This window comes from Scyliorhinus torazame, chromosome 2 (assembly GCF_047496885.1).
Source record: "Scyliorhinus torazame isolate Kashiwa2021f chromosome 2, sScyTor2.1, whole genome shotgun sequence".
In the NCBI taxonomy this organism is placed as follows: domain Eukaryota; kingdom Metazoa; phylum Chordata; class Chondrichthyes; order Carcharhiniformes; family Scyliorhinidae; genus Scyliorhinus; species Scyliorhinus torazame.
The window spans coordinates 321,690,902-321,705,622 of NC_092708.1; the positions used below are offsets into that span (position 1 = coordinate 321,690,902).

At 41.9% G+C, this 14,721-nt stretch overlaps 1 protein-coding gene across 1 annotated transcript in view; it reads left to right on the plus strand.

The window, feature by feature from the left end:
- Positions 1-14,721, plus strand: part of wdhd1 (WD repeat and HMG-box DNA binding protein 1) — a 110,062-nt gene that overhangs the window by 37,391 nt on the left and 57,950 nt on the right. The window contains 9 exon segments of the mRNA XM_072489704.1: positions 330-380; positions 1,162-1,257; positions 2,478-2,570; positions 3,240-3,346; positions 4,258-4,387; positions 4,584-4,797; positions 5,956-6,131; positions 7,174-7,358; positions 11,985-12,226. Of these exon segments, the coding sequence (XP_072345805.1) occupies positions 330-380; positions 1,162-1,257; positions 2,478-2,570; positions 3,240-3,346; positions 4,258-4,387; positions 4,584-4,797; positions 5,956-6,131; positions 7,174-7,358; positions 11,985-12,226 (1,294 nt within the window).

The following is a 14,721-nucleotide window of genomic DNA, read 5'->3' on the forward strand; positions in this document are numbered from 1 at the left end:
TTTTCCTTTCATCAAACCGTGTCAACTCTGCTTAATTTTATTAGGATTTTCTAAATGCCCTGCTTCTACTTCCTTAATAATGGATTCCAGCATTTTTCCAATGGTAGAACTAGTCTCCAGCTTCCTGCCTTCTATCTCTCTCCTTTCCTGACTAGGGGCATTTATATTGTGGTTTTCCATTCTGCTGGGATCTTTTCTATTAAAAGTTCACGACAGTGCCTTCGATATTTTAAATGCTGGCAATAGGGTTTTTATTTTAATATCTGCAATTTTTAAAAATAGTTTATTTTAAATTGTTCAGTACATGACAATCATATTACTTTTTACAGGCTTCCTCTAGTTGTGACGGGTCAGTATGTGTCTGGAAAATCGCCGATCAGGTAGGTTGTAATAATAATCTTTATTGTCACAAATAGGATTATGTTAACACGGCAATGAAGTTACTGTGAAAAGCCCCTAGTCTTCGCATTCCGGCGCCTGTTTGGGTACACTGGGCGAGAATTCAGAATGTCCAATTTACCACCTAACAGCACGTCTTTCAGATCTTGTGGGAGGAAACCGGAGCATCCGGAGGAACCCCATGCAGACACAGGGAGAACGTGCAGACTCCGCACAGACAGTGACCCAAGCTGGGAATCGAACCTGGGACTCTGGTGCTGTGAAGCAACAGTGCTAACCACTGTGCTACCGTGCCACCCATTTGGACCCATTTTACCCTTGAGGTCATGTAGTTGTGTGCATCAATACCCATTTTGTTGCACATCATTAATGGGCCTGCCCCCCCAAAAAGAAAACCCGGTCAGTCCACAGTAGAAATTCACAACTCTCCTCTTGCTGCCAGGGACAATGATGACTGCAAATGTGTCCTGCTGCACATTCTCCTCTATAAACATGGTGGCCGCTGACCTTGTTCTACCATCAGCATATAACTGTGCGTGCACGGTGTTGGCAGCAAGCACAGTCTTTGTAATATTGCACTGAAAGGTGGTTTGTGCAAAAAAGAAAATCACTATCTTAAATTGAAATTGAGAAGCTGAATGGACTTTAGGTCCCATTATCTTCAGTATTACAGAATTTCTTTAATCTGTTTTACAAAATATATTCAATGCATTTAATAAGTGTGATAATTATTATGTTGAAGCGCTTTTTTCTATTTTGTAGACACTTGTAGCAAGTTGGCCACTGCTAACTAAATTCAATGAGGTGAGCCGGGCTACATCACTCTGTAGACTTGAGTGGCAACCGAGGATTGGAAAGGTAAATATGAAATCAACCATCCTAAAAAGGTTTTACTTTCAGAAAGGCCATACATTTTTTTTACAGCGCGGACTAAATAAAGGTTTGGCTTTATGTGTTAGAGATTTATTCCCAGTACCGCCTGGGTTAAAACCGACCGAAGGTCAAATGTCTGATGTGAATTGTAACGGCAATAAAATTATTCTTGTATGGCATTTGGTTTGCTGATAGAAAATGCCTGGTTAATTAAACAAGTTAATTTTAATTAAATTAAGTTTTGTTGTCCTCTGTTCCTCAAGATTGGCAAACTTGAGGATGTATAGTTGCTCGCGGGCCACTGTTGCATTAAACCAGCTGGTAAGAGATGAATAATATTCAGCTAGAAATTATTCTACTTTGTGCAAATCTACAAGGTGTCAATAATGAAAAACAGTTACAGTTGTATTGTGTTTACACTTCAAGGAAAGTGAAAAATGTCCTCTTTAATTGCTGGAAAGTAGATCCTTCCTGCATTGGGCAGCTAATCAAGTGGCAATTGTAAATGCTATTCATATCAAATTCCCCAACCTCTCGGTTTTTGTGTGATTCAAGTTTCAATTAATAGCCTCACAACGAACTCAAATGGGTGAGCTTATTTGCGGACACTCAATATGGCAAGGCGGGTTCACAACGTCACCTTCACACTCGGACAGTGAAGAGAGGTTTAGAGAAAGTAAGGTTTTACGGTACATAGATCCCAGAGGAACTAAATATTGGTTCAGGTGGAGTTCCAGAATCAAGGTTCCAGTGAGGTATTTATTCACAGAGGCTGGCAGCCTGAAAACCAATGTTCTAGAATTCACTTTTCCAGTGGTGTCGACTTCACAATGATGAATCAGTCATGTAGACGATGGTTCAGGACTTCCAACAGAAGCCATGTAGGTGGAGCCAGGTGTTCAACCTGGGCAGAGCTCCTTTTCTATGGCTGTTTAGTCAAATGTTAAAGAGCAGACTGAGCCATTCGGCTCAGCGAAGCAATGTTAACTTACTCGTTCAACAAGCCAGAGGCATAGGTCACAAGTGGCTTCTTTTGTTATGGGGATTATGCATAGACGTAAGTTCAGCCATTTTAAGGATGTTATTCAGCTAAAATTTAGAAATAGCAATGAGTGTGTATTCTAAAAATGTAAAGTGTGGGCTCTTAGTCCATCGCAGTTTTTCTTGGTCTAATCCTGTCTTTTTGTTTTGGTGCGTGCACATAGTTTCTGGCTGTTCCAGTAGAAAAGGTTGTGAAACTCTTTGAAAGGGACACCTGGGAAAATACTGATAATCTTTCAGATGATAGCATTTTGATGGTAAGTTTTACATCACAATTGAGAACAACTTTGCTGAAATTTAATAAAAAGGAAAACAGAGTGCATGAATATGCATTAGGGGTAGCATTTCAGGAAACTGGAATCATACAGAATAGCTATCTGATAAAATAGTCCTGCATAGAATATAACTAATGTTTTGAAAAATTTACTTTGAGAAAATCGTTAAATCCTTGTGCATTTCCCTGTAAGTATTCTTGCTAACTGTTTTTGGAAATCATGCTTGTTTTGAAAGTGGCTCAGATGCTAATCAAAGGCAAAATGGGTAGCACAATGATTAGCACAGTTGCTTCACAGATCCACATTCCCAGATTCGACTCCCAGCTTGGGTCACTGGCTGTGCGGAGTCAGCACGTTCTCCCCGTCTCCGCGTGGGTCTCCTCCGGGTGCTCCGGTTTCCTCCCACAGTTCAAAGATGTGCAAGTCAGGTGGATTGGCCATGATAAATTGTCCTTCGTGTCCAAAAAAAGTCAGGTGGGGTTACTGGATCACTGGGATAGGGTGGAGATATGGGCTTGGGTGAGGTGCTCTTTCCAAGGGCCGGTGCAGACTCGATGGGCTGAATGGCCTCCTTCTGCACTAAGTTCTATGGATGATATTGTATTGTTTGAAATGCTAAACTTAGGGAATATTATCCTTTTTCTTCCTCAGCCATTATCTGTTACAACATGGTCTCCTTGTGGTGGTTATGTGGCTGCTGGGAGCATTGATGGATCCATGGTGGTATGGAATGTAGAGACCAGAAAATGTGTTGGAAGGTATAGTATTCATTGCATTTATTTGTAAAACTCATTGCAGTCTGAAGGTGGTGATGATGCAATTATTCACTGAGCTGTGTACAGGATAAACTACAGTCAAAACTTTTACTCTCCTTCATGAGTCACCCTTATTTGCAATGAAAAATCAAAACACAGAGGAAACAGTAAAACTTTAAGAAATAATTTGTCCGATATATATACTAAGAAAAGGGATGATCAGTTTATAAATATTATTTTGTTTGTACTCTGGATTTGAAAATATTAAATTTATGGAATGTGAACTAATGAATCACTGCTGGGTTTCTTTGGACTTTGGGAAGTCATTGTTATATTTTGCCCAAAGCAGAGGTATGATCTTTCATAATTTAAAAAAAAAAACATGAGAGAATGGGCGAATGAACTTTGGGCAAGAGGCCTTTGACCTATTCTTTTCAGTTAGCGACTAGAGGATATGCAGGCCTGGTGGCTTGCACCCCACCCCCATTGCCTTTGGAAAAGCATTTCCTTTCACATTTGCCACCTTTCCCCAAATAATTCATTAGATGATAAAGAAACTTGCCATATATGGAATTGAAAATGTAAACTTGTGTCCTGGTATTCTTTGGCATTACAACGAATTGTGTCACAGCTCCCAAAACAGAGTTAAATTAAAATCAACAAGGCATTGAAACACTCTGGTAGTCGAAGAGCTCAGCACTTGAGAAGTGACCGGTATGTTTCTCTATATACTTAAGTATTTAAGATGTAAAGTTGTGGTGTACTACGTCAAAGAAGTTGCAGCTGTTCGATTATAACCCCTTAATTCTCCGCAGAACACTAGTCATTTCAGAGACAAAACTACCTTTTGTGTAGTATAACCGGTTGGTGAGTGTTAAGTGTGTGTTGTAATACTTGGGTATGTGTTTTTTTAGTTTCAAGCATGAGAAGGCCTATCGAATCTGTGCAATGGCATGGCACCCTTCAAAGGGAAATATAGCTTACACAGACGCTGAAGGAAATCTGGGGCTCCTTGAAGGGGTTTTGGCAAATGCTGGAAGCAAGGTGAGTACGAAACCTAGGTAAAGTGTCTAATTTATTTAATGTGTGTTTGTGTGTGTTTGTTCCACCGTTTATAGCAAAATTATATGCACTGTACTGATGTTTATAAATTCAGTTGCCTGTTGAAAGGTTATGCAAAATTTGCATTTGACTCTAAATTAGTTCTGCTGAAACTGCTTTCTAAAATGTTTTTCGTTAGGAATTGGCTTCCCATTCAACTGCTGCCACATTGGACGATTTGTTTGATGAAGAGGACGGTGATTTGTCAACAAAAGGCATGAATCTGTCACCTCCATCGTCAATAAGGCACCCATTGATGGGTGAGGATGATGATGATGGAGAAGATGACGATGTAATGGGCATAGTCAACCGTTCTAGACACAATCGAGCCATTGAAGATGATAACTCGCACGGTATGGAGTAAGCAATGATTTTTGTACTTGCTGTTGTTCAAGGTGTTTATCTGTCAGCCAGTTTTGCCTATTATTATTTTCATTATTTTGTCAAATGTGATTATTGATCATCTTTATTCTGTTTCAAGAAGCTTTGGTCAATTTAATTTTTTTTAAATCAAATGTTACTTTTCAGCAAAAATTCCTTTTAATGAGTAAGAAGAAACACTGCAGTTTTTTAAACTCGTTGCCATTGCTTCTTTTGCCAGTCGTCTTAAATCAACGTCCTCTGGTTCTCAATTCTGCCAGAGAGAACAGTTTCTCCCTATCGACTTTGTGCAGCGCCTCCTCATTTTGAACACTTCAGTCAAATCACATCTCCATCTTCCCTTTACAGACAACAGCCCTCACTCCTCGAATCTATCCACATAACTGAAGCTTCTCATTTCTGGAACAATTCTTCTGAATCTTTTCTATACCCTCTCTAATTCCTTCACATCCCACCTGAAGTTTGGTGTCCAGAACTGGACACCGTACTCCAGTTGAGGCCAAACCGGTGATTTATACAGGCTTACCATAACTTCATTGCTTTTGTACTCTACGTTCCTATTGATAAAGGCCAGGAATCCCGTATATAATAATATAAAATTGCTAGAAAATCTTTGAGGAGCACTTATTTACATTGAGTTCAATTTCTTACCTTTCAGCTGATGAACCTAGTTTTGAAATTCATCTTCGATTGCTGTAATACGCAAGTTTAAAGTGGTTCAGTGATTGCAGTTGAATTCTTGATGGGTGTGTGTTCGTAGCACGAATCTGAAGTGTACGCAACATTTTTATAGTTGAATAAAATTGGCAATTGGTTATTGCCTTGGGAGTACTTGGTGAAATGTCAAAAAATAAAATATTGCAATCCCAGCACAGATATCCTTCATCTGAATGCATACAAAAACATTTGACTATTTGTTTGATGAACAGGACAGTGACTTGTTCACAAGAGGCACGGATCTGTCACCTCCATCACCAATAAGGCAGCCATTGGTGGATGATGATGGAAGTGATCGTTCATTTGAAGCCTTGAAATAAAAAGTAGTATTTGCCTTCATTTTGTAACTGGGTTCGGTAGAGTGAGATGATGTTCAAATAGCGATTTTTGAAGTTTTTATAAATTTGCTTCAGATATTGGATCTCCCACCCATTTGGATAAATTGGATGATGATGATGACGACAACGGCCAAGCTAGTAGTGCACGAGCAGCACCAGTAATTGCAGCATACTCTGGACCAGTGCCAACACCGCAGCAAAAGCCTTTTCAGCCTTGTTCCACCCCCTCTCACCTCCTGCATCGGTTCATGGTAAGCTCAGGCACCATTGCTTTTCATCTCTTCATACTCCTGCCTTAGAGATTAAATACACAAGAATGAAATACCACGTTTTTTTAACATTTCCTAAGGGTAATCATTTCAAGCAGAAAAAAGCCTGACACTTGTCTCAAATGTTTCATTGAAGTACTTCAAAGCGTGGTGATTATAGAGGCAGCTGTTTTACAGATAGCAGGATCCCAGAAGCAGCAATAAAATGGAGGAAGGGGAACTTGTTTTTGATTGTATTGGTTGAGGGAATAATGCTGATCCAAGAATTTAGAAAAAACTCCATGCCATGCTCTTCCTGGAGTATAACGTCATGCAATAGGTAAATGGCTATTGGGGTGACCTTAACTTTTACATTCGACGAGGCAGCAACTTTAATGCAGATAGTGGGAAATGTCAAGGCGGCACTGTAGAACAGCTTCACAGCACTAGGGACCCGGGTTCAATTCCAGGCTTAGGTCACTTGTCTGTGTGGAGTCTGCGCGTTCTTCCCGTGGCTGCGTGGGTTTCCTCTGGAGTACTCTGGTTTCCTCCCACAAGTCCTGAAAAATGTGCTTGTTAGGTGAATTGGACATTCTGAATTCTCCCTCTGTGCACCCAAACAGGTGCCATAGTGTGGCGACTAGGGGATTTTCACAGTAACTTTATTGCAGTGTTAATGTAAGCCTATTGTGGCACTAATACAGATTATTGTTATTGATATATTTTGTAATGTAAGACAATTCCTTTCAATAAAATCTAGGGTCCATGGTTTAGGTGAAAGAGATTATATTTGGTAATACACTGAGATTTTAGAGCTAATGTGCCACGTGTTAAGAAATTATTGCAGATCAGCTTTCAAGCTCTGACGCAGTTAAAATGTAATATTGTGGTTGTTTAAAACCTACACTTATAAATCAGTTAATTTTCTCCGAATAATGGCCACTGTCTTTTTCATCCTGTTGCTGACTTTAAGCACTGTTCCTGTTAGCTCTGAGGCCAGAATATTCCTTTCTTATTGAAAAATGTTATCTGATTTATATTTTAGGTGTGGAATTCCACTGGGATTATTCGCTGCTACAGTGATGAACAAGACAATGCTGTAGATGTAGAATTCCATGATACCTCCGTACATCATGCAATACACTTGAGTAATATTCTGAATCACACCATGGCTGACTTATCTCAGGAAGCAGTGTTACTAGCATGTGTAAAAACTGATGAACTGCCCAGGTAAAAATGCAAGGGAGGGAGATCTTTTTAAATATTTGCAATTTAGGTTGTGTTGCATCAATGAATGTGGATGAAGTATTTATCGTTTGTGTTTGCCGAATAGCATATCTTTTTTTATTGATACCATCCAGCAGGCAGTCTATATGCTGACTTTAGCCCGTGAGTTCCTTTTGCGTGGTGCACACGCTGAAAAGGAGCATGTCTGATATGTGCCAATTCCATGACCTTTTGAGGCACCATGGATTGTTTCCCAAAATAACCGAATTGGGGAACAGGATCAGGCCGCGTGTAAAAGTTTGCCAGTTCTGTTGCATGAACACCAATCTGGACATATACAGCTGGAGGAAATTAGAATCATGAAATGATGACAGCACTGAAGGGGGCCACACGACCCTCTTTGAAAGAGCAGTGCAGCTAATCCCACCCACCCACCCGTCCTTTCCACTTGGCTGGTAATACACAACACATCAGTCCGCATCTATACGAGGAAAAGACAAGTCATGACTATTTTTGTATGCAACATGAGCACAGTTTACAGGGCAGAATAATGTTTGCGCTTATGTTAGACATAGAATAAATTACTGTTGAGGACTTGGCTATTACTGAAATTTGCAGAGTGTTACTGGGTCCTGGATGATCTATCTGAACTGGTAAACCTAAACACGTTCTGCATGTTGAGGTGGAGAATGACCATTAATTGCTGAACACGCCAGACATTTTCGGCACAAAATATCTGGCTGAATCTGAACAACCCTTTCCTGTTTTTAAAAATTCATTCATGAGATGTGGGCATCGCTGGCCGGGCCAACATTTGTTACCCATTCTAATTGCCCTTGAACTGAGTGGCTTGCTAGGCCATTTCAGAGCGCATTTAAGAGTCAACCACATTGCCATGGATCTGGAGTCCCAGTTAGGCCAGGTAAGGACGACAGATTTCCTTCCCTAAAACCATTAGTGAACCAGATGGGCTTTTACAACAATTGACGATGGTTCCCTGATCGTTATTAGACTTTTAGTTCCAGGTTTTTATTATTGAATTCGAGTTTCACCTTCTGCCATGGTGGGATTCAAACATTGTGCTGGGTCTCTGGATTTCTAGACCAGTGACAATACAGCTATGCCACCACCTCCCCAAAGGTTACCTATACAGATTGGACTGATACACTTAAGGTCATTGTTGCAGCAGATTGGGGAAGTGTTGATGCTGATGGAACCAATGGAAATAACTGCATTTTTTTCCACCAGTCTGTATTTCACTAGAGTATCCATATTTAACGTAGAAACTCTGAGCAGGAGTAGGCTATTCGAGCCTGGTCTACCATTCAATACAATCATGGCTGATCCTCTCTCTCAGGGCCATGTTCCTGCTTTCTCCCCATACCCCTTGATTCCATTACAATCTTTTAAAAATCTATCTCTTTCTTGAATACATTTGTTGACTTGGCCATCTGTGGTAGAGAATTCCACAGGGTCACTCTTTCCTCATCTCAGTCCTAAATGGTCTACCCCATATCCTGAGACTGTGTCCGCTGTTTCTAGATTTCCCCCAACCAGGGAAAACATCCTGCCTGCATCTATTCTCTCCAGCCTTGTTAAGAATTTTAGATGTTTCAATAAGATGATCTCTCGTCCTTCTAAACTCAAGTGAATACAGGCCCAGTCAAACCAATATTTCCTCAGGACAGTCCCGCTAACCCTGGTATCAGCCTGGTGAACCTCCGCTGCACTCCCTCTATGGCAAGTGTATCCTTTCTTTGGTAGAGAAGCCAAACCTGCATACAATATTCCAGGTGTGGTCTCACCAAAGCCCCGTATAACTGCAATAAGACATCCCTACTTGCGAACCCAAATCTTCTTGCAATGAAGGCCAACATACTATTTGCCTTCCTAATTGCTTGCTGCACCTACCTCTCTGCTTTCATTGACTAGTGTACAAGGATACCCAGATCCCTTTCTACACTTCCCAAAATATCACTATTTAAATAATGATGTGGAGATGCCGCGCGTTGGACTGGGGTGAGCACAGTAAGAAGTCTTAAAACCAAGGTTAAAGTCCAACAGGTTTGTTTCGATGTCACTAGCTTTCGGAGCGCTGCTCCTTCCTCAGGTGAATGAAGAGGTATGTTCCAGAAACATATATATAGACAGATTCAAAGATGCCAGACGATGCTTGGAATATGAGCATTAGCAGGTGATTAATTCTTTACAGATCCAGAGATGGGGTAACCCCAGGTTAAAGAGGTGTGAATTGTATCAAGCCAGGACAGTTGGTAGGATTTCGCAGGCCAGATGGTGGGGGATGAATGTAATGCGACATGAATCCCAGGTCCCGGTTGAGGCCGCACTCGTGTGCGGAACTTAGCTATAAGTTTCTGCTTGGCGATTCTGCGTTGTCGTGCGTCCTGAAGGCCCCCTTGGAGAACGGTTACCCGGAAATCGGAGGCTGAATGCCCTTGACTGCTAAAGTGTTCCCCGACTGGAAGGGAACATTCCTGCCTGGTGATTGTCGCGCGATGTCCGTTCATTCGTTGTCGCAGCGTCTGCATGGTCTCGCCAATGTACCATGCTTCGGGACATCCTTTCCTGCAGCGTATGAGGCAGACAACATTGGCCGAGTCGCAAAAGTATGTACCGCGTACCTGGTGGGTAGTGTTCTCACATGTAATGGTGGTATCCATGTCGATGATCTGGCACGTCTTGCAGAGATTGCCATGGCATGGTTGTGTGGTGTCGTGGTCACTGTTCTGAAGGTCATCCCCACTACTTGCCTTCAAACAGCCGCGCAACCTCAAACAAACCATTGTTTGCAGCAAACTACCCAGCTTTCAGAACAGTGACCATTACACATGAAAACACCACCCACCAGGTACGCGGTACATACTCGTGCGACTCGGCCAACTTTGTCTACCTCATACGCTGCAGGAAAGGATGACCCGAAGCGTGATACATTGGCGAGACCATGCAGACGCTGCGACAACGAATGAACGGACATCGCGCGACAATCACCAGGCAGGAATGTTCCCTTCCAGTCGGGGAACACTTCAGCAGTCAAGGGCATTCAGCCTCTGATCTCCGGGTAAGCGTTCTCCAAGGCGGCCTTCAGGACGCGCAACAACGCAGAATCCCCGAGCAGAAACTTATAGCCAAGTTCCGCACACATGAGTGCGGCCTCAACCGGGACCTGGGATTCATGTCGCATTACATTCATCCCCCACCATCTGGCCTGCGAAATCCTACCAACTGTCCTGGCTTGACACAATTCACACCTCTTTAACCTGGGGTTACCCCATCTCTGGATCTGTAAAGATTTAATCACCTGCTAATGCTTGTATTCCAAGCATTGTCTGGCATCTTTGAATCTGTCTATATATATGTTTCTGGAACATACCTCTGCATTCACCTGAGGAAGGAGCAGCGCTCCGAAAGCTAGTGACATTGAAACAAACCTGTTGGACTTTAACCTGGTGTTGTAAGACTTCTTACTGTATTTAAATAATGTTCTGTTTTCACACCAAAGTGTATAACTTGACATTTAGCCATGTTGTACTGCATCGGCATATTTTGCCCACTCACTCAACTTGTCTAAATCGCCTTGAAGCCTCCTGGCATCCTCCTCACAATTCAGCCAGTTTTGCGTCGTCAGCAGACTTATAAATGCCGCATTTGGGTCCCTCATCCGGGCCATTTATTTACTTGTATCGGGAACAGCTGTGGCCCAAGCACTGATCCCTGTGGTACCCCACTAGACACTGTCTGCCGCTCGGAAAAAGACCCATTTATTCCCATTCTGTTTTCTGTCTGTCAACAAATTCTCAATCCATGCCAATACGTTACCCCAAATTCCATGATCTTTAATTCACGTGTGAACCAAGATGGAAAGTGTAAGCAGGCTATTCAACAATAACCGGTATCTTGGATGAACTCGATCTTGTCCTGACAAAGTGTCTACTGATGTTTCTTGGCAATGGGGCTTGTTGGATGGTGATTCTGAGCTGAAACCCTGGGCGGTTATCCCTTCGTTATAGCGAGGGGAACCCGGGCCTGTTTTTATATTAGGAATTTTCATTTATATGGTATCTCTGGATATGCAAAATAATTTATTTGACCTGCTGTGATACAGGCAGACAGGGCAGGAATTTGCACATTACAAGGCCCAATATATGTAAAATGAACGATTGAGCAGATCATTTGGTGGTGTTGGTGGAGAGAGACATGTTAGTCAGTTCACCAGGAGAGCTCCTATGGTGAAAACAATTTCCTCTGTACCTGTCAGTATTTTATTTCTCAAAATCAAAGTGGATCTTGAAAACAAAAAGGAGGAAAATGCTCACAACTAAACTAAGCTGACAAACTCCTTCTGTGCAGTGGAAGATCAGTAAACGTGGCAGAGTCCAGGGACTGAACCAGGAGTTGTGGCTTACATGGTTCAACCATTCACTGTCTTAACCTGCTGAACTATTGGGGGAACCCAAACGTTTTTGTTCATTCTGATCCGTCCAGATCATCCAAGCCAAATCCTTTTGTCATGTTTCAAGCCCAACACACAAGAAACTATCAATAATGTACTCTTCAAAAAGGAAGTTATTGTGTATATTCAGACACTTTGCTTTTCTATTTGTCAATCAGCACACTCCAGTGTATTCACTTCAACTCCAGGGACACAAACAAAGAATGGATGGTGGATATGCCAAATGATGAATGCATTGAAGCCATTTGCCTTGGTCAGGGCTGGGCTGCTGTTTCGACAAATGCTCAGATTGTTCGCATCTTCAGCATTGGTGGTGTACAAAAGGAGCTCTTCAGTCTAATGGGGCCTGTAGTCTCTATGACAGGACACGGAGAACAGCTATTGATTTCTTATCACCGAGGTAATTCATTCAAAAGCCTTTCTGAATCATCACACTTTTTGTGTTCTGAACCGTATTGCCAGCAAACAGTTTTAAGTCTGGCAGAGTACAGTGGAATGCAGAATAAAACAGCAAGATGCCTTTGTCTTATTACAGTTTCAAATATCTATATTTCAGTTTCAATCATCTATACTTTGAATTCCAATTTGTGAGGAGTTAAAGGAGGTTTTATGATTCCAGTTCTCATCCACTCCAAACCAGCTGCCATCAATCTGGTGTCATTTTAGGGTATTATAGTGAGCCACTCCATAAAAATGCATCAAAGTTACAAAATGGGACCAGACCATCTAGTTCAACCATTCCGGGCTAGCATTAACCCTCCGGGTGAGCAAATATTTCCTATCATTGCTGTCCACCTGTTGCCAAGTCCCTTCAAGCACTTTTCCTTCATCCACTTATATAATCTTGAATGTTAACATTCCCAACTCTTTTGGGGCAAGGCCGTTGAACAAAGGCATGCACCTTAACTCTACCAGGCCTCCTGTTGTATCATTACAGTGTCTGAGATGCACCACTGCACCATGTTTATTCAAGCCTTTGTTGATTTCTGCAGTCAGGCCAAGGGGTTTTAGTGCACTTAGCGCTTTACAAATCCTACCAATACCAAGCAACAGTCAACAAAGAATGTTTAAACTATTGTTGTGAAAACAGTGGTTTTGATGATCAAATTATATCATAGAATCATAGAATTTGCAGTGCAGGAGACCATTCGTCCATCGAGTCTGCACTGGCCCTTGGAAAGAGCATCCTACCTAGGTCACAGCTCTAACCTATACCATAATCCAGCAACCTCACCTAACCTTTTCTTTTGGACACTAAGGGCAATTTAGCATGGCCAATCCACCTAACCTGCACGTCTTTGGACTGTGGGAGGAAACTGGAGCACCCGGAGGAAACCCACGCAGACACGGGGAGAACGTGCAGACTCCGCACAGACAGTGACCCAAGCCGGGAATCGAACCTGGGACCCTGGAGCTGTGAAGCAACTGAGCTAACCATTGTGCTGCTCTCCACTGTGCTGCCCTGTACAATTTATTTTTAATTCTGCAACCAACCTGGGCCTCGGGGAAAACCTGGCAGCTGAAGGGTGGCCTGAAGGGCTGTATTGATGAGATAAGTGCCTTTGCAGCACTCTTCGTAAGTCAGAGTGGGTAGGAGTGATCTGTGTGACCTCCACCACCCTCTTTTCCTTTATTGCCAGGTGCCTGTGCTGTCAATTTATTTAAACATAATAGCTCTGTAATGGTGTGGAAGAGAAATTTCCACAAATGACTTAAATTACTTAAAACTGACCAGTGTGACCAGGAAAGGGGGAGAGTGATTCAAACTAATAAAATTTTAGACTAATTTCAGGAAATGGGTTTTTTAATCTATAATTATCTTGTAATCAACAGAGATGCAGTAATTTAAAAGGCCAGAACCCTGTTGCGTCCTGAGAAATGTTCTTTTTGCAAACAAAAAGCATGGTAGCAAATTTAGCTACAATATACTCGCCCCTTCATCCAGTTGGCAGGAATTCTGCTTGGTAAGTTCTTGCAACATCACCAGTCAAGCAGAGACAAAATTGTTTCCCTAAAGGGAAATCTTGTCTGAAAAGGTTATTAGAGTTCCCTGAGGATGTAACAAGCAGGATGGATCAACGGAAACCAGTAGATATGGTGTATTTGGTAAGATCCCACATAAAAAGGTTACTACATAAAGATGTGTTGAGGATAATCTAATAGCATGATTGAAGGATTGGTTAACTAACAGGAAAAGGAGGTTAGGGACAAATGGGTAATTTTCAGGTTGGCAAACTGTCGGGTAACGTTAACTGCCATGTTTTCGCCAAATCTAAAAGCCTTTTTTTAGCCTCTTCATAAGGTACTGCATGTGACCTTTTCCACCCCCCAAAAACTTCCTAGCCTCTGAAAGAGCCATTGTCCACAACGCACTCCCTACTTAAACTAGAGTACCACACCTGAAAAGCAAACACAAATATGCTCACCTCGCACTGTTTTTAAGTTCACTAAGCCAACCCAATCACGAAAGATAGACTTTTACCCCACAAACCCCCAATTTATTTTGGGCCAGGGTTTAGAGAACACCAAAGTATATAATGGAGTTCACCTGACCCACAACCTTTAATAGATTTTGGTTATGGGAGCACAAGGGCCCACTTAACAGGTGCGATGCAACAGAGATCTAAAGTATTTTTTTTTTTTTAAATTATTCTATGAATCCAGTTGACATTTTTATAAACACACAGTAAACATCTTATCAACTACCAACACTGATACCCCCCTCTCCAAAGATACAGCACTCTATAGGTACTCTTAGTAACTTTCCTAACAACATCCATAAGTCAAAGCCCCTTTTTAACAAAGACAGTTGCATTCTGCATTCCTTACAGAAACAGGTATTACTTTGAAATCATCAAGTGATCTGGAGACATTCTTTAGCAGGCAGAGAGAGAG